General features: G+C 39.4%; 1 protein-coding gene across 1 annotated transcript in view; it reads left to right on the plus strand.

Annotated features, from left to right (window-relative positions):
• LYST (lysosomal trafficking regulator) overlaps positions 1-19,389 on the plus strand; it is a 146,107-nt gene that overhangs the window by 102,080 nt on the left and 24,638 nt on the right. The window contains exons 40-42 of the mRNA XM_065894463.1: positions 708-864; positions 10,570-10,710; positions 13,450-13,667. Of these exons, the coding sequence (XP_065750535.1) occupies positions 708-864; positions 10,570-10,710; positions 13,450-13,667 (516 nt within the window). The remainder of the gene's footprint in view (positions 1-707; positions 865-10,569; positions 10,711-13,449; positions 13,668-19,389) is intronic.

A 19,389-nucleotide genomic window follows, 5' to 3' on the forward strand; every position in this document is an offset into this window, starting at 1 on the left:
GCAGCAGTGCTATGGGAATCAAAGAGAAGTGACTCCAGAAAATTCACTGTCACCTGACTTTGTTATTAGAGACAGACAGAAGCTACAGGAGATGAGAATAGTGACAGATATTAAAAATTTGGTTGAGCTTCTTACTTCATGATGGGAAGACAGGAGTAGTTGAAAAGTCACCACCATCTTCGTTATTTCTGTGTAACTCCACTGCAAAACAGCTATAAAATGTTATATTAAAGAATTCCAATAATATGATACAGGTTTTACATTTCTATTGCAGTTCCTCTGATAGAGAAGCATTTCTCTAAAGAATGTAGCATTACAGCTTGAAACCCTCTTAAGACGAAGACATCTCTAGTGAGAGAGGCAGCTCTTATTTATTGAGCCCTTTTTCAGTTGAGATATATTAGATATATATTATCTAAACTGATATTATCAGTTTAGATTTATGTATTTGTTGGGAGCCAGAGGGCTGGGAGGTGGGGTACAGAACAGGTGGGTTCTCTATGAGCAAATGAGAGGGTAAACGTGCACACAGTGTGTGGTCAGGCCTTAGTGGGGCACCAGACCCCCGGACACTCAGGAGGGCTATGGGCAAGCCATGGAGAATGGCATCTAACGGGCAGCAGAGAGGATGGGAAAGAAGACAAGTGAGGTGGCTCCAGCTCTGCCTGGAGCTCACCGTCACGAGTTCTGGTCCCTGTGTCCTTCAGTACCTGGAGGAGGAGTACCGCAAAGGAGCCCGGGAAGACGACCCGATGCCCCCGGTGCAGCCCTACCACTACGGTTCCCACTACTCCAACAGCGGCACCGTGCTCCACTTCCTGGTCAGGATGCCTCCTTTCACAAAGATGTTTTTAGCCTATCAAGGTAAGGGTTGTTTCATAACTACCTCAAAGGTCAGATTGGTCATCGGGTATAAAACACTTGTCTGACGTCCTGAGAACGTACTGAAACTAATCAAACCATAGGAAAAAGAATTCTATATATTCCCGCAACAAAATTCTCTTCAAGAAACCAGCAGTGGTACTAGGAGGATGTGGAATTCGCGTCTTCGCACAACTAGGGCACCTACCAGGCCCCAGTGGGGGACTGCGGACACCTAAGGGGACGGGAGGAACCCCCAGTGACCGGGAAGGACGCGGGGCATGGGGGGAGTGAAGTGGGAGAAGTGGAGGCGGGACGGGACTGGCGCCCCTGAGGGGAAGGGATCCCAGGCCAGAAGGGGGAAATTGGGGAACCATTGGGAGGGCAGAGGATCAAAAGGGAGCGTGGCCAGGTTTCCCCTGCCCACTTGGGCCCCCAGGAACCTGCTGAGATCCCCGGACCTGATCCTCTGCCCACTGAGGCCCCCTCCAGGCGCGCGGGTCCTGAGGGAGTGGGAGGTGGGGAAGGGGGAGCAAAAGTAAAGCCCAGACCTCCAGGACCGGCACCTCTGAAGGGTGGCTGGGGGAGAGGAGGAGTTCCTACACCCAGGAGGACCCACCCACGGTTAGGGGTCCAGTGGCGATGGGGGAGACCCTGGGGGAGATGGTGGGGGAGGGGCACAAAGGAACGAAGGGGAACGGGGCCCAGTGCTTTCCCTGTCCACTTAGGCACCAGGGAACGTGCTGGGCTCCACCGCCTGATCCTCTGCCCTCGGAGCCTCCCTCCTGTCGTGCAGAGCCCAAGCCCCACCCCATCCCCCCACCCGGGGCCCCACCTCTACACGCAGAAACCCCCTCTGAGACCCCCTCCAACGAGCTGGGCCTAAACCCCACCCACACACCCTCAGGCAGGGCCCTGCCTCCAACCTCTGAAACTGTACACTCCAGAGACCCTCCTTTCGAGGTGCTGCCTCTCCCCTTCCATGCAGGTCCTAAGCAAAGGCCCCACCCCACGCTGAAACGTCACCCCCCCACCCGCCTAGGTCCCGGTCCACCCTAAACCCCGCCCCTGCCTAAGTTCCATCCCCCACCTAAACCCCGCCCCTATAGCCAAGGCTTTTTTTTTTTTCTTTTTTCCTCTTTTAGATTGGAGTTCTGTTCTGTTGATTCATTGTTGTTGATTCTTTTGTATTTTTCCTAATAAATCTTTTAGTTTTCTAATTTTATTTTATTCTTTATACTGTTATCATTCTCTTTTTTTAGCTTATTCTCCCCCCCTTTTTTTTCTTTTTTCTGTTGTGTTTTTATTTTGCCTTGTTGCAGTTGTTTCAATTATACTTTTATTTTTCCTAATATATTTTTTTATCTTTCTAATTTTATTTTGTTTTTTATTCTTTGATATTGTACTGCTTCTTTCTTTCTTTCTTTTTTTTTTTTTTACCGTGCCACAAAGCTTGGGGGATCTTGTTTCCCAGGCCAGAGGTCAGGCCCGAGCTCCTGTGGTGGGAGCTCCGAGTCCAAACCGCTGGACTAACAGACCCCAGGAATATTAATCACAGTGAGACCTCCCAGAGATCCTCATCTCATCACCAAGACCCAGCTCTATCCAACGGCCTGCAAACTCCAGTGCCGGACATCTCAGGCCAAACAACCAGTAAGACAGGAATACAGCACCATCCATCAAAAAAAAGAAAAAGAAACAACAAAAAAATATGTTACAAAGGAGCAAGGTAAAAACCTACAAGACCAAATAAATGAAGACAAAATAGGCAACCTACCTGGAAAAGTATTCAGAATAATGATAGTAAAGATGATCCAAAATCTCAGAAACAGAATAGAGAAAATACAAGAAACATTTAACAAGGATCTAGAAGAACTAAAGGGCAAACAAACAGTGATGAACAACACAATTACTAAAATTAAAAATAACTTTACAAGGAATCAATAGCAGAATAACTGAGGCAGAAGAACGGATAAGTGAGCTGGAAGATAAAATGGTGGAAATAACTGCCAGGCAGCAGAATAAAGAAAAAAGAATGAAAAGAACTGAGGACAGTCTCAGAGACCTCTGGGACAACATTCAGCACACCAACATTCGAACTATAGGGGTCCCAGAAGAAGAGAAAAAGAAAGGGCTTGAGAAAATACTTGAAAAGATTATAGTCAAAAACTTCCCTAACAAGGGAAAGGAAATAGTCAAGTCCAGGAAGCACAGAGAGTACCATACAGGATAAACCCAAGGAGAAACACACCAAGACACGTATTAATCAAACTATCAAAAATTAAATACAAAGAAAAAATATTAAAAGGAGCAAGGGAAAAGCAACAAATAACATACAAACAAGGGAATCCCCATAATGTTAACAGCTGATCTTTCAGCAGAAACTGCAAGCCAGAAGGGAGTGGCAGGACATATTTAAAGTGATGAAAGGGAAAACCTACAACCAAGATTACTCTACCCAGCAAGAATCTCATTCAGAGTTAATGGAGAAATTAAAACCTTTACAGACAATAAAAGTTAAGAGAATTCAGCACCACTAAACCAGCTTTACAACAAATGCTAAAGGGACTTATCTAGGCAGGAAACACAAGAGAAGGAAAAGACCTACAAAAACAAACCCAAAACAATTAAGAAAATGGAGCATACATATCAATAACTACCTTAAATGTAAATGGATTAAAGCTCCAACCAAAAGACATAGACTAGCTGAATGGATACAAAAACAACACCTGCATATATGCTGTCTACAAGAGACCCATTTCAGACCTAGGGAGACATACATACTGAAAGTGAGGGGAGGGAAAAAGATATTCCATGCAAATGGAAATCAAAACAAAGCTGGAGTAGCAAGTCTCATATCAGACAAAATAGACTTTAAAATAAAGACTATTACAAGAGACAAAGAAGGACACTACCTAATGAACAAGGGATTAATCCAAGAAGAAGATATAACAATTGTAACTATTTATACACCCAACATAGGAGCACCTCAATACATAAGGCAAATGCTAACAGCCATAAAAGGGGAAATCGACAGTAACACAGTCATAGTAGGGGACTCTAACACCCACTTTCACCAATGGACAGATCATCCAAAATGAAAATAAATGAGGAAACACAAGCTTTAAATGATACATTGAACAAGATGGACTTAATTGACATTTATAGGACATTCCATCCAAAAACAACAGAATACACTTTCTTCTCAAGTGCTCATGGAACATTCTCCAGGATAGACCATATCTTGGGTCACAAATCAAGCCTTGGTAGATTTCAGAAAATTGAAATCATATCAAGTATCTCTTCCTACCACAACGCTATGAGACTAGATATCAATTACAGGAAAAAAACTGTAAAAAATACAAACACATGGAGACTAAGCAATATGCTACTAAATAACCAAGAGATCGCTGAAGAAATCAAAAAATACCTAGAAGCAAATGACAATGAAAACACGATGACCCAAAACCTCTGGGACGCAGTAAAAGCAGTTCTAAGAGGGCAGGTTATAGTAATACAATACTACCTCAAGAAACAAGAAAAATCTCAAATTCACAACCTAACCTTAATCTAAAGCAATTAGAGAAAGAATAACAACAACAACAAAAAACACCCAAAGTTATCAGAAGGAAAGAAATCCAAGATCAGATCAGAAATACATGAAAAAGAACTGAAGGAAACAATAGCAAAGTTCAATAAAAACTAAAAGCTGGTTCTTTGAGAAGATAAACAAAATTGATAACCATTAGCCAGACTCATCAAGAAAAAAAGGGAGAAGACTCAAATAAACCAAATTAGAAATGAAAAAGGAGAAGTAACAACTGACACTGCAGAAGTACAAAGGATCATGAGAGATTACTACAAGCAACTCTATGCCAATAAAATGGACAACCTGGAAGAATTGGACAAATTCTTAGAAAAGAACAACCTTCCGAGACTGAACCAGGAAGAAATAAAATATAAACAGACCAATCACAAGCACTAAAATTGAAACTGTGATTAAAAATCTTCCAACAAACAAAAGCCTAGGACCAGATGACTTCACAGGCGAATTCTATCAAACATTTAGAGAAAAGCTAACACCTATCCTTTTCAAACTCTTCCAAAATATAGCAGAGGGAAGAACACTCCCAAACTCATTCTACAAGGCCACCGTCACCCTGATAACAAAACCAGACAAAGATGTCACAAAGAAAGAAAACTACAGGCCAATATCACTGATGAACATAGATGCAAAAATTCTCAACAGGGCCTCCCTGGTGGCACAGTGGTTGGGAGTCCGCCTGCCGATGCAGGGGACACAGGTTCATGCCCTGGTCTGGGAGGATCCCGCATGCCACGGAGTGGCTGGGCCCGTGAGCCATGGCTGCTGGGCCTGCGTGTCCGGAGCCTGTGCTCCGCTGCAGGAGAGGCCACAGCAGTGAGAGGCCAGCATACTGCAAAAAAAAAAAAAAAATTCTCAACAAAATACTAGCAAACAGAATCCAACAGCGCATTAAAAGGATCATACACCATGATCAAGTGGGGTTTATCCCAGGAATGCAAGGATTCTTCAGTATACACAAATCAATCAATGTGATACACCATATTAACAAACTGAATGATAAAAACCTATCATCAGCTCAATAGATGCAGAAGAAGCTTTTGACAAAATTCAACACCCATTTATGATAAAAACTCTCCAGAAAGTAGGCATAGAGGGAACCTACCTCAACATAATAAAGACCATTTATGACAAACCCACAGCCAACATCATTCTCAATGGTGAAAGACTGAAATCATTTCCTCTAAAATCAGGAACAAGAAAAGGTTGCCCACTCTCACTGCTATTATCCAACATAGTTTTGGAAGTTTTAACCACATCAATCAGAGGAGAAAAAGAAATAAAAGGAATCCAAATCGGAAAAGAAGAGGTAAAACTGTCACTGTTTGCAGATGACATGATACTATACATAGATAATTCTAAAGATGCTACCAGAAAACTAGTAGAGCTAATCAATGAATTTAGTAAAGTAGCAGGATACAAAATTAATGCACAGAAATGTCTTTCATTCCTATACGCTAATGATGAAAAATCTGAAAGAGCAATTAAGGAAACACTCCCATTTACCATTGCAACAAAAAGAATAAAATACCTAGGAAGAAACCTACCTAAGAAGACAATAGACCTGTATGCAGAAAACTGTAAGACACTGATGAAAGAAATTAAAGATGATACAAACAGATGCAGAGAAATTCCATGTTCTTGGATTGGAATAATCAATATTGTGAAAATGACTATACTACCCAAAGTAATCTACAGATTCAGTGCAATCCCTATCAAACTACCAATGGCATTTTTCACAGAACTAGAACAAAAAGATTGCACAATTTGTAAGGAGACACAAAAGACCCTGAATAGCCAAAGCAATCTTGAGAAAGAAAAATGGAGCTGGAGGAATTAGGCTCCCAGACTTCAGACTATACTACAAAGCTACAGTAATCAAGACAGTATGGTACTGGCACAAAAACAGAAATACAGGTGAATGGAACAGGATAGAAAGCCCAGAGATAAACCCACACAGGTATGGTCACCTTATCTTTGATAAAGGAGGCAAGAGTATACAGTGGAGAAAAGACAGCCTCTTCAATAAGTGGTGCTGGGAAAACTGGACAGCTACATGTAAAAGAATGAAATTAGAACACTTCCTAACACCATAAACAAAAATAAACTCAAAATGGATTAAAGACCTAAATGTAAGGCCAGACACTATAAAACTCTTAGAGGAAAACATAGGCAGAACACTCTAGGACATAAATCACAGCAAGATCCTTTTTGACCCACCTCCTAGAGAAATGGGAAAAAAACAAAAATAAACAAATGGGACCTAATGAAAGTTAAAAGCTTTTGCACAGCAAAGAAACCATAAACCAGACGAAAAGACAACACACAGAATGGGAGAAAATATTTTCAAACGAAGCAACTGACAAAGAATTAATCTCCAAAATTTACAAGCAGCTCATGCAGCTCAATATCAAAAAAACAAACAACCCAATCCAAAAATGGGCAGAAGACCTAAATAGACATTTCTCCAAAGAAGATATACAGATTGCCAACAAACACATGAAAGAATGCTCAACATCACTAATCATTGAGAAATGCAGATCAGAACTACAATGAGGTGTCACCTCACACCAGTCAGAATGGCCATCATCAAAAAATCTGCAAACAATAAATTCTGGAGAGGGTGTGGAGAAAAGGGAACCCTCTTGTACTGTTAGTGGGAATGTAAATTGATACAGCCACTATGGGGAACAGTATAGAGGTTCCTTAAAAAACTTACAGTAGAGCTACCATATGACTCAGCAATCCCACTACTGGGCATATACCCTGAAAAAACCATAATTCAGAAAGAGTCATGTACCACCATGTTCATTGCAGCACTGTTTACAATAGCCAGGACATAGAAGCCACCGAAGTGTGCACTGACAGGTGAATGGATAAAGAAGATGTGGCACATGTATACAGTGGAATATTACTCAGTCATAAAGAGAAACGAAATTGAGTTATTTGTAGTGAGGTGGATGGACCTAGAGTCTGTCATACAGATTGAAGGAAGTTCGAAAAAGAAAAACAAATACTGTATGCTAACACATATATATGGAATCTAAAAAAAAAAGGTTCTGAAGCACCTAGGGGTGGAACAGGAGTAAAGACACAGATGTAGAGAATGGACCTGAGGACACGGGGAGGGAGAAGGGTAAGCTGGGATGAAGTGATAGAGTAACATTGACATATATACACTACCAAATGTAAAATAGATAGCTAGTGGGAAGCGGCTGCATCGCACAGGGAGATCAGCTCGGTGCTTTGCAACCACCTAGAGGGATGGGATAGGGAGGGTGGGAGGGAGACACAAGAGGGAGGGGATATGGGGATATATGTATATATATAGCTTCACTTTGTTATGCAGCAGAAACGAACACAACATTGTAAAGCAATTATACTCCAATAAAGTTGTTAAAAAAAAAACAGCAGTAAGCCACATGACCTTGTTAATGTCTTACATTTTAGCTTCAAATTGAACATGTCTAAGTTTATAAAAGTGCAATTCACTGTTTAAAAATTGTCATTCACATAGCATTAAATTTATGCTTTTTACCCTTTTAAAGTGTATGCAATTCACTTTTTTATAATGTTCAACTTAATAATTATTTGAGATCACCTAAGTTATCGTTGGCCCCTAAAGGGGAATATGTTATTGTCAGTTGTTCTGACAACTGAGTGAGTTGTAAGTGGTTATAGGAGAGCCACACTGCCACCTTCACTATAGTAACTGTCTAGTTAATCTTCTACCTCGGCATTTTCAGTGGCAGCCCTCAGGCCTGAAGATGACTTAGGTAGAGATGAAGTTACTGCTTTGCGTGCAAACAGGGACACACTCACCTATCAGTTTCCAGTGAGAACCATGGTACTAGTCCTGTAGTTGTTCCTCCTGGTGCCCAAAATCCTTTATGGAATCATCTGTTCATTTACTCAACCCTTCTTGAACTTCTGTATATATTTATACTCATATGCAACCTCTTGGAGGAATGAAATTTATAGACTGTAGACTACTTGGTCTATAAAAGGGGCTTTCTTATATTTGTCCCTCTGTCTGTACACAAAACAAACATTCTGTATGACAGCTGTTCAAATATTTGAACATTACTGCCCTGTCCCCCTTCTCCTCTCACTCTTGCTTATTCCCAGGCTAATTATCCTTAGTTAATTTGACATCCAGTTGAGAGCTTCCTATATGCAAGGCCTTATCCCAGCTGCTGCAAGGAATACAAAAATAAATAAGACAGTTCTGTACTTAGTAAAGTGTTTAAAAACTCATATTTAAGCTGTGTTTGCTCTGGTTTCCAAACCTGTCACTGCTCTGCTCATCTTTCTGGACATGTTCTGATTTGTGAATGCTCTGATTAAAAAGTGGCAGTCATAATAAAAAAGAATATTTCACATGTGGTTTGGGATGACTGCAGTGTATAACAGAACTGTTACTGCCCTCCGTTTCTTTTCATGTAGCCCAAGGATATAGTAATATAAAACTCCCAATCAACTATTATGCTAGGTTTTCCTCATTGTGTATTTAAGAATGATTAAAAAAAAAAAAAGAAAACAGGGACAACCTAAGTCCCCATTCAGTTTCTTCTGATTAATTTAAAATGATGTGTGATGGCTTTTTAATTTATTTCTAGACTTCTCATTTAGTCCAGGGTTTCTCACCTTGGCACTGTAGTCATTTTGAGCTACATAATTCTTTGTTATGGCGACTGTCCTGTGCATTGTAGGACATTTAGCAGTATCCCTGGCCCCCACCTACTAGATGCTAGTGGCATCCCCTCCCACCCAGCTGTGAGAACCAAAAATGTCTCTAGGCATTGCCAAGTGTCCCCTGGGGGACAAAAGTGCTAGGTTAACAACTACCAGTTGAGTTCATACATCTTCTAAATTATAGGAAATGTAGTATTACTTTTTTTTTAATTAAGAAGCTGCAGAGAATTTAAAAATCCCAACAGAAATCTCAGTGTGCTTCTCCTGTTCCACAGTTCTGTAGTCTCTACTCTAGATACTGTGATTCTATCATAGCCTCACAGAACTGCCTTTAATTTTTCTGGATTCCATTTAGATTAATAACTTTTTCTCCTGAGTGAGTTAGTAAATATTTCTTTAAGTGGCCCTCCCTACTTTCTGAGAAAAAAAGAAATATTTATAAACCTAATTTCTCCCCAGATTTTATTTAGTGCCCAGCCAATGCTGACTCAACAGAATAGATGAGAAAGTAGTAATAGAAAATGTTGCTTGGCAAAGCAGGTCAGGCTTACGGAAGATTTAGCATATTTTTAAAAAATTGTGCCTTGCTTGATGCTGAAATTAGTCTCTAACAGTCTCCAGATAAAAAGATGTGTTCAAATTTCAGCAAGTTGAGAGGAGTTTTGGATGGTACAGCATGGTTCTGAAGAAGCATCCACGCTGCTGCTGTTTTCAAGGGCTAGTCTTTAGATATCATTTCATATTCTAGGATAGAAAGTCTGATAGCTGTTGACAGAAAAGACAGGGTCAAAACTCAGTTCTTGATTATTAATAGTGTTCACCAGAAAAACTTAACAAAGGAGTAAGGTTTCTTAGTTTTATTTTCATTCATAAGAAATTTTACTTAATTTTTTAGGTTAGAGTTAGAACATCTAAAAAGCAGTGCCCCCCCCCCCAAAAAAAATAAAAGAGGGAAGAAAGGAGGTAAAGAAATAATCTTGCTTCTTGATGGGGGAAAAAACTTATTTTACCTATTTGAACTTTAATTTTCCTTCCTTATTCTTTCATTCAGTAAATAAATGATTATCCAGTTCCTAGAATGTGCTCGGTATGGTTGATACCCCAGGTCTCTGCTTTTACAGAACTTTCATTCTACTTGGGCAGACAGTAATCAATTAAACAAATAAGTGATATACATTTATCTAGTTATATGTACGATGAAAGCATAATACCGATTAAAAATAACATAATGCAGTTGCAAATTATGTAGAGAAATATTTATTTTCAAGAACACGAATAATCTCTTTTAAACTATGGACAAAGTGAACATCATTTTAATCTTTTTGAAATAGTAAAAGTGAATTAATTGTAACAAGTTTCAAATGGAATCAAGTCTTTGTGTCTAAAGTGTGTTATTTGTATTTTTTCAGATCAGAGTTTTGACATCCCAGACAGAACTTTTCATTCTACACACACAACCTGGCGTCTCTCCTCTTTTGAGTCCATGACTGATGTGAAAGAACTTATCCCAGAGTTTTTCTACCTTCCAGAATTCTTAGTTAACCGTGAAGGTATAACAGTAAACCGTTTCTAATTTAAATTTCTGAGTGTTTGTACTTACTTTACAATTTTCCAAAAATAAAAATACCTTTTGTAAGTCCTAAAATTTGAGTCCCCAAATGAGAGAAATACCTTTACTTATTAAGTATGTAATGTTATTTCCAAGTGAGCTTGAGGATGTTAAATATTTTATGGGACTAGGTATATCTGGAAAACTGTAACTTTTAACTATTAAAAGTATTTGTAAACATGTATTTTAATTCTGTTACAGAACTTGCTTTATTATTTTCTCTGATTACAAAAGTTATAATATGCTGATTTTAAAAAAAGGTCATGCATTTATAAAGAACAGTGTGAATTAACCAAAATCTCAATGATTTTATGAGGAATGACCAAGTTAGAAATAAAACACTCTAACTAGAGTTATCTAATAATGAAAAGGAATACTAGAAGGTAAAATCTGATTTTCTGTGATGCCAGTGACCGACAATCTTGGTAATCTTACCTGTTCTTTAACGTAAGATCAGTTAATCCTTTACAGGGTATCTTTGGCTTGTTTTCCTACATTACTTACTTTCATATTTTTATGTGACCTTTAGGAAATACATGAAATTGAGAATTATATCTTTAGAGAGGTTAATGTTGGACAAATGACTTCAGAATTTTTTCCTATATTAACTGGCCTCTCTGGAGTTATTTAGAGAATCATTAATAAATCCGTGCTGCTAATTACCTGGAGCAAGCTTCATAGTGTTGCCCAAGTGAGAAATGCCTCAGTGAAATATCAGCACCTGCAGCTGGGGTACCTGCCTGGTGGCTTTCAATCAGGGACTCATTTCTCTGTCCAAAAACCACATTCCTCTGTGGTTTCTTGTATGTATGTTCCTGTTATCTGTGGCTGCATAGTGAATAACCCCAATACTTAGTGACTCAAAACAACATTGAATGTATTATCCATCACAGTTTTTGCAGGTCAGAAATTCAGGAACAGCTCAGCCAAGTGGTTTTTGTGGTTTTGGCTCAGGGTCTCTTGTGCATTCAGATTGCCTGGAGCTGGAACATCCAGGGGAACAGAGCAGCACAGGGCTGGTGGGCATCTCTCTCTTCAGATAGTGTCCATGGTTTTCCATGTGGTTTCTCCACGTGGACTAGTGTGGACTTCCTCACAGTGTGGTGGCCTCGGACACCCTACTTGGCAACTCAGGGTTCCAAAGGCAAGTGTCCCTAGACAGATGAGCAGAAGCTGCATGGCCTTTTCCAGCCTAGCCTTGGAAGTCACACGGTGGCACTTACACTGCATTCTGTTTGTGAGGTAGTCACAAGTGCCCGCCCACATTCAAAAGGAAGGAGCATAGACTTTGCCATTTGATAGGGGAGCAGCAAGATTCTAGAAAAGCATGCACAACAGCAGGTGTTGTTACAGCCATTTTTGGAAGCGATAACTTGCTATAGCATACATCCTGCTATTTCCTATGAGCATTCCTTTAGGCCTCTCATTGTACCTCCAGGCATCTGCTCTGGGTGAACAGTGTCTACCTCTGTGATGTGTCCCCAGAGCACCAAAAATTTGGGAATGATTTGAGTTCACAGAGACCCCCTGTGGCTCAACCCCTCCTAGCTCAGCCCTTAGATGCCTCGTCACCATTGATCAATCAGTAAGTCTCTGCTGCTTCCCCTGAAGCCGCCGCATAGAGTATGGAGGTGCTCAGCCAGTACATCCCAACGCTGTCACCCTGCAGCTGTCTGTTGGATGACTGCTGGGATTTTTGAGGTGACCCTCACCCCCACCCCGTATTAATTTTATATAAGCCCTTAGTTTATATTTTATATCATATCATTTCAGAGCACTTCCAAAATTAGTGAAGATCCTTCCAGTTGTTTTCACAAGATCAAGAAGTAGGCAGACAGCAACTTAATTTTACATGGAGCATAATTAGCTTTTAAGAGGCCTTTTTAAATTTGGATTCTGCTATGGTGTTCGGATTTTCTGTCCATTAAAAAAAAAAGGTTAGCACAAAAAAATTTCTGTTCAAAGGTGACATTTCCTTTAGGACAATTTTTTAAAGAAACACTTCTGAGATTTTTGTTTACACTAGCAGACTAATGAGGCAATTAGATAATACCTTATTTACATCGCGGAAGAACCCTCTTACTCAGTGTGTTAGTATAATTTTGTTGTCCACAGGAATGCTTAGTGGAAATGAAATCAGAACAGACCTATAGATTTACCATAAAATTAATAGACTAAGACAGTTCGTTCTAGGAATGTGTATACTTTGTATTTGTTGAGTTTTTAAACTACAGAATGCTAATACTTACTACATATAAGTAGTCTTGAATTTATTATATGTTAACACCAATCATTCAGAAATGCTTACACAAAAGCCTTCACTTTATTTTAATCAGGTTTACAATTGAGATATTTTCTCACTTGATGCATTTGAAGATTTGATAACTGGAATATTGGAATTAGTGGGCAATGATTTTCTGCTTGTTTTTCAATATGATATAAAGCGGTGGAAGGGTAAAGTTGAAAGATCTCAGATTCAGTTAGGATAGATAGCGTTAATCCATGTAGCTCTGTGAGGGGTAAGTCAGCGGGTGAGCAACCGTGTTACTATCCTCTCGCTGCTCCTTCTCCAGTTTATAGCACACAATAGCTGTTTCTGTGAACTCTTACGATCTGCTCAGTGGGCCAAAGGAAGCATGCTCCGGGGGAGATAAACACTGATATTACTCTTCTCTTTTAGGTTTCGATTTTGGTGTACGCCAGAATGGTGAACGGGTTAATCACGTCAACCTCCCGCCTTGGGCACGTAACGATCCTCGTCTTTTTATCCTCATCCATAGACAGGCTCTAGAATCTGACTACGTGTCCCAGAACATCTGTCAGTGGATCGACTTGGTATTCGGGTATAAGCAGAAAGGGAAGGCCTCTGTCCAAGCCATCAATGTTTTTCATCCTGCTGTAAGTGACTCTTTTAAAACTCTGCATTTATATAAGGTAGAAGGTTAGACTGTTTCTTTACAATACTCAAGTTATCAAAGAGAATTGACAAAGACACTAAACTTGCCCAAGATTTTTCAGGTTTTATATTTCGCCTCTTTAAGAATAACTAAGATACTATCTGTCAGGGGTTCCCCAAGACCATCCCCAGGTTGGATGAGGACTTAACAACTCAGCGTATAGTTGTAATTACAGCTAAGGTTTATTACAGTGAAGGGTACAAAGCAAAATCAGCAAAAGGAAAAGATGCACCAGGCAAAGCTGGAGGAAACCAGGCACAAGCTTCCAAGAGACTTCTCCCAGTGAATCACAAGGAACTCACTCACTTCCTCCAGAAACAAATTGTGACAGCACGTGTGATGTTGTCTACCAGGGAAGCTCATGAGGGATGCAGTGTCAGCGTTTTTATTGAGGACTGGTCATGTAGGCACCCTCCCTCTCACAAGTCCTGAAATTCCAGGCGTCCAGAAGGAGACCAGTATTCAGTATACACCACACTGTTTGTACAGTTTGGGTGCAGTGAGCCACTCTTATCAGGTAGAGAAGGTGGGAACTCTCTTGAAATCCATGTTCCCAGACACCAGCCAAGGACCACATTTGCAGGCATGTCATCCTAAGGAGAGCCCTTCAGGCCTGCCACGTAACTCTTTTCTGCATACTGTCCTGTGTATCAATACATGTTCTATTTTTAAATGGCCTCATTTTTCCTTATTGCACAAGCAATATTTGTGCCTTGTTAGAAAAATGTATAAGATACAGACTGCAAAAGGAAGAAATTTTAAAATCAACTTTGATATCATCATCCAAAAATAAATATCAAACCACCTTCTAGACTTTTATCTATACATATGTATCACTCCATTTATATAATATTAATACTATTTATTCCAAAGTATGGCTATCCAATAATTTATTTAACCAGTCCCCTATTGTGGATATTTAGTTAGTATGCATTTGCTATTAAAATTAATATTCCTCAGATTATTTCTTTACGTACCTCTTCACTTCTTCAAGATAAATTCCTAGAAGCAGAATTGTTACACCTCAACATATGTTTTTTAATGTTGTTAGATAGTCTACCTTTTTTTAAAAAAAATCTATCTATTCAGGAAACATTTATTTTTCTAGGCTCTAGGGATACGAAGGTGAATAAGATTCACATAGGGAGGGAACATATATGAATGGCCAGTAAGCAAATGATAAAGGTGCTGGCATCTTTAGTCATCAGGGAAATGCAAATTAAAGCCACGATGAGTTACCACTTTATATCCTTGAGAATGACTGAAAGTAAAAAGACTAACAATTCCAGATACTGGGTAGGTGGAATACTACCCAACAGTGAAGAGAAATGGATTTCAGATGTCTGTGACAGCATGGATGAATCTCCAAAGCATTTTACACTGAATGAAAGCAGCCTTACATAAGAGTACACTCTGTATGAATCCACTCCGTTTACATGAAATTCAAGAACAAGGAACATTAATCTCTTAGTGGTAGAAATCATGGGGAATTTATCTTAAAGATGGTTCTTTATTTCTTTAAGATAATTTCCAACCTAATTGCCTCTGGGGAGTAGAGTAGTGACTGCCACAGGTGCACCAGGGAACTTTCTGGGGTGATGGAAATGCTCTATACCTTAATTTGCATGATGGTTGCATGGGATGGTACTATAAAAATCTGTATTGTTTTATTGTAAGTAAAATATATCTCTATAAAAATGTATATAAAATTTTTATGAGTTTTAAAGACTGAGGTGTAATTTTTGAACTTTGTTCATATTTGATGCAAAATGTAACTTTAAACGCAATTAAGAATTTGGACATTAACCTCAATATACTCTGTGCCTATAATCCTGGCACAAATTTTCGATTGTTCTCATATAAAATTCACATTAAAAGTATCTGTATGCTGAAATATACCACTTAATTCTCATCTTACTAGATTTTTTTCATTAATTCTTTGAGACTTTACAGCTTTAAAAAGCATAGAGTTTATTCCATTGTTCTAGAAAATTTAAATACAATTTATTTATTTATTTTGCTGTGCCACGCGGCATGTGGGATCTTAGTTCCCTGACCAGGGATCTAACCCGTGTGCCCTGCAGTAGAAGCGTGGAGTCTTAACCACTGGACCACCAGGGAAGTCCTGTTCTAGAAATTTAATAAAACTCAATTCATGGGACAAAACCAAGTGTCACAATTAAGCACACAGTCTCTAAATCCACAATTGAGTTCAGATCCTCACTCTGTGACTCTACCACTTACTGTGTGACCTGCAGTGTGACCTTAACTTCTCTGTACCTTAATGTACAAATTTGTAAAGTGTGAACAATAATACCAGCCTCATAAATAAGAAAATGCATACAGGGTAATGTCTGCCATCCAGTTAAGTCCAAATAAATGTTAACTTTGTAAAAAGGAATGTAAGGGCTTCCCTGGCGGCGCAGTGGTTAAGAATCCGCCTGCCATTGTAGGGGACACGGGTTCGAGCCCTGGTCTGGGAAGATCCCACATGCCATGGAGCAGCTAAGCCCATGTACCACAACTACTGAGCCCGCGAGCCACAACTACTGAGCTCGCGTGGCACAACTGCTGAAGCCCGTGCGTCTAGAGCCCGTGCTCCGCAATAAGAGAAGCCACCGCAATGAGAAAGACGCGCACTGCAACAAAGAGTAGCCCCCGCTCGCCACAACTAGAGAAAGCCCGCGCACAGCAACGAAGACCCAGCGCAGCCAAAAATAAATTAATTCATTCATTAATTTAAAAAAAATAGAAAAAATATTTTAAGAGGAATGTAAAAATGCCTTTTGATCTTAATTCGTCATTCACCAATATATGGGGTTCACTAGAAACTGATACCACAGAATGTAAAGATACTAATTTAAAGTAAATTTTAAGAGTCCTGGATATCGGATTATTCCATTCTTCATTTGAATTTTCGGGTATATTAAATCAAGCAACCATTAGGAATGAGCCTGCTTAGATAAGCGTTTATAACAACAGGTATTTGAGCCCTTGTGGTCGTGCGAGGGTGGTGGCGAGGGGAGTGGATGTTGAAGATTAACTTCTGAAGAATCTTTGAAACTTTTTTTTGGTATTTATAGAGATGTTCTATGCAGATATAAAACTGAAATTTGCTGACTGATTCAATGCTAAAAGCTAACTTACACAAGCGAGATGCACAAGCATTACAGATCTATACCCAGCTACTGACTGCTAGCTTTAAAAATAATAAAGTAAGTACACATCACCCTCCATCTGACTCTAACACTAAGAAGAAAAGTGTAACAACACCCTTCACGTTAAAAAGCTTGCAATTTTCACTGCTGCTCTTTCAGATGCACTTACAGTTTTCATTAGAACCTAAATAATAGTCTCTTAAGCTACCTACTAACATTCTATCGCAATTTCATTTTTATATACCTTTTCCTATGTATCACTTTGGACAAATGACTTTTTCAGTAATTTAGTATTACACATGAAGTCTTTATATATATATATATATATATATATATATGTATGAACACTAGGTGGGAAAGAAAAGGACTGTGACAGATCCTGAATTTTTACTCCTTTTCTAGACTGATTATTGCCCTAACCCCCTTTCTCTCTAGCTTCATGTCCTAAGAAAGGCGACAGCATGGAGGACACCAGTCGCGTGCAACATTAAGTGTGCCAACCTCTCTGCAGTGTTTTGGTTGAAGATGGAATACCCTGACTTTGTTTCTCATCCAGTCTTCTGCCCCTTGCCGGGGAGGTGAAGCTGTCCCGCTTCCTCCGTTGACAGCTTTGCCTGGTTGGCTAAGGGAGGCTGGAAGGATATACATCACATTACAGCCTTCTCACTGCCACGTTCTAGTCAGGTTCAGAAATGTATGTGGAAACCTGCACAGCAAACACAGAGAGAGGGAATCAGAATTCAATTAATCCTCTCCAAGGATAAATAAAGCATGGATGAGTTGCTCTTGAGCTTACAGGATGGAAAGCACAAAGACTTTGCTTAGGTTTCAGTGATGCTGGTGTTTAGAATCCTGATTCTTCAGCCCAGACAGGAGAAGAGATATAGACCTACAAAAATCTAGGTTCCTTACTAATGTCTCTGTTTGTAAGAAAATATATCTCAATAGTTGATATTCTTAGACATCTTCAAGATGGGGTAGCGACACAAAGTCATCCTGTGACACCAGCCGTTGTGTTTTGAGAGGAATCAGACTCTTTCTTTGAGCATATTCCCATCAAAGAACAAAAGGGCATTTGGATATCACGTAATTTCAGGCAGACACAGATGGTTTTGAACTTCTAGTTCTCATTTTTAGGAATTGAGAAATTGAGGTGGGGCAGGTTCCCCTAGTTTTCTTCAGTCTTCGTGTTGCCATATAGCTGCATTCTCTTGTCTCTTTTGATTTTGTTGACCACTTGAAATGATTTTGACCAATTCCCTGACTCTAGTTTTCTGACCAATATCTGACAGGCAGCCACAGAAAAAATAGAGCCACCTACTAACCTGCTTGCAGAAGCTATTTTGGGTGAACTGAATTTTGAAACCTGATTATTTTTCATCAACTCTCACTGAAAGACAAGACCAAAGAAAAATCTCATTTAGTTTTTCTTTTTTTTTTTAATTTGAGGTATAATTGACATACATTATATTAGTTTCCAGTATACAGCATACTGATTTCGATCATTTGCAAAATGATCACCGCAGTAAGTCTAGTTAACATCCACCCCATACATAGTTACAAAAATTTTTTTTCTTGGGATGAAGACTTTTAAGATTTATTTTCTTAGGAACTTTCAGATCTGCAGTACAATGTTATTAACTGCAGTCACCATGCTGTACGTTACATCCCAGGACTTACTTGCTTTATAGCTGGAAGTTTGTACCTTTGGCTCCCTTCACCCGTTTGCCCACACCCCACCTGTGGCAACCACCAATCTTAGGAGCTTGGTCTTTTGTTTGTTTAGATTCCACATATAAATGAGATCATACTTATTTGTATGGTATTTGTCTCTCTGTCTGACTTGTTTCACTTAGCATCATACCTTCAAGGTCCACCCGTGTTGTGACAAGATTTCATTCTTTCTTATGGCTGAGTAATAATTCCATTGCATGTATTTACCACATTGTCTCCATCCATTCCATTGGTGCATGCTTAGGGTGCTTCCATGTCCTGGCTATTATAAATAAGGCTGTAATGAACATAGGGGTGCATGTATCTTTTCAAATTAGTGTTTTCAAAATACCCAGAAGTGGAAATGCTGGATCATATGGTAGCTCTATTTTTAGTTTTCTGAGGTACCTGCATACTGTTCTCCACAGTGGCTGCACCAATTTACATTCCCACCAACAGTGCAGAGGGGCTTCCTTTTCTCTACATCCTTGCCAACGGTCGTTATCTCCTGTCTTTTTGATACTAGCCATTCTTACAGGTGTGAGATGATATTTCATTGTGGTTTTATTTGCATTTTCCTGATGATTAGTGATGCTGAGCATCTTTTCATATACCTGTTGGCCGTCTGTATGTCTTTTTTGGAAGAATGTCTATTCAGGTCCTCTGCCCGCCCCCCGCCATTTTCTTTTTAATTTCTTCCTTTATTTATTTATAATATTCCTTTGCAGAAAAGTTCCATAATTTTTCCCATTTTTTTTAACATCTTTACTGGAGTATAATTGCTTTACACTG

The sequence above is a fragment of the Phocoena phocoena genome, chromosome 16, assembly GCF_963924675.1.
Source record: "Phocoena phocoena chromosome 16, mPhoPho1.1, whole genome shotgun sequence".
Taxonomy (NCBI): Eukaryota; Metazoa; Chordata; class Mammalia; order Artiodactyla; family Phocoenidae; genus Phocoena; species Phocoena phocoena.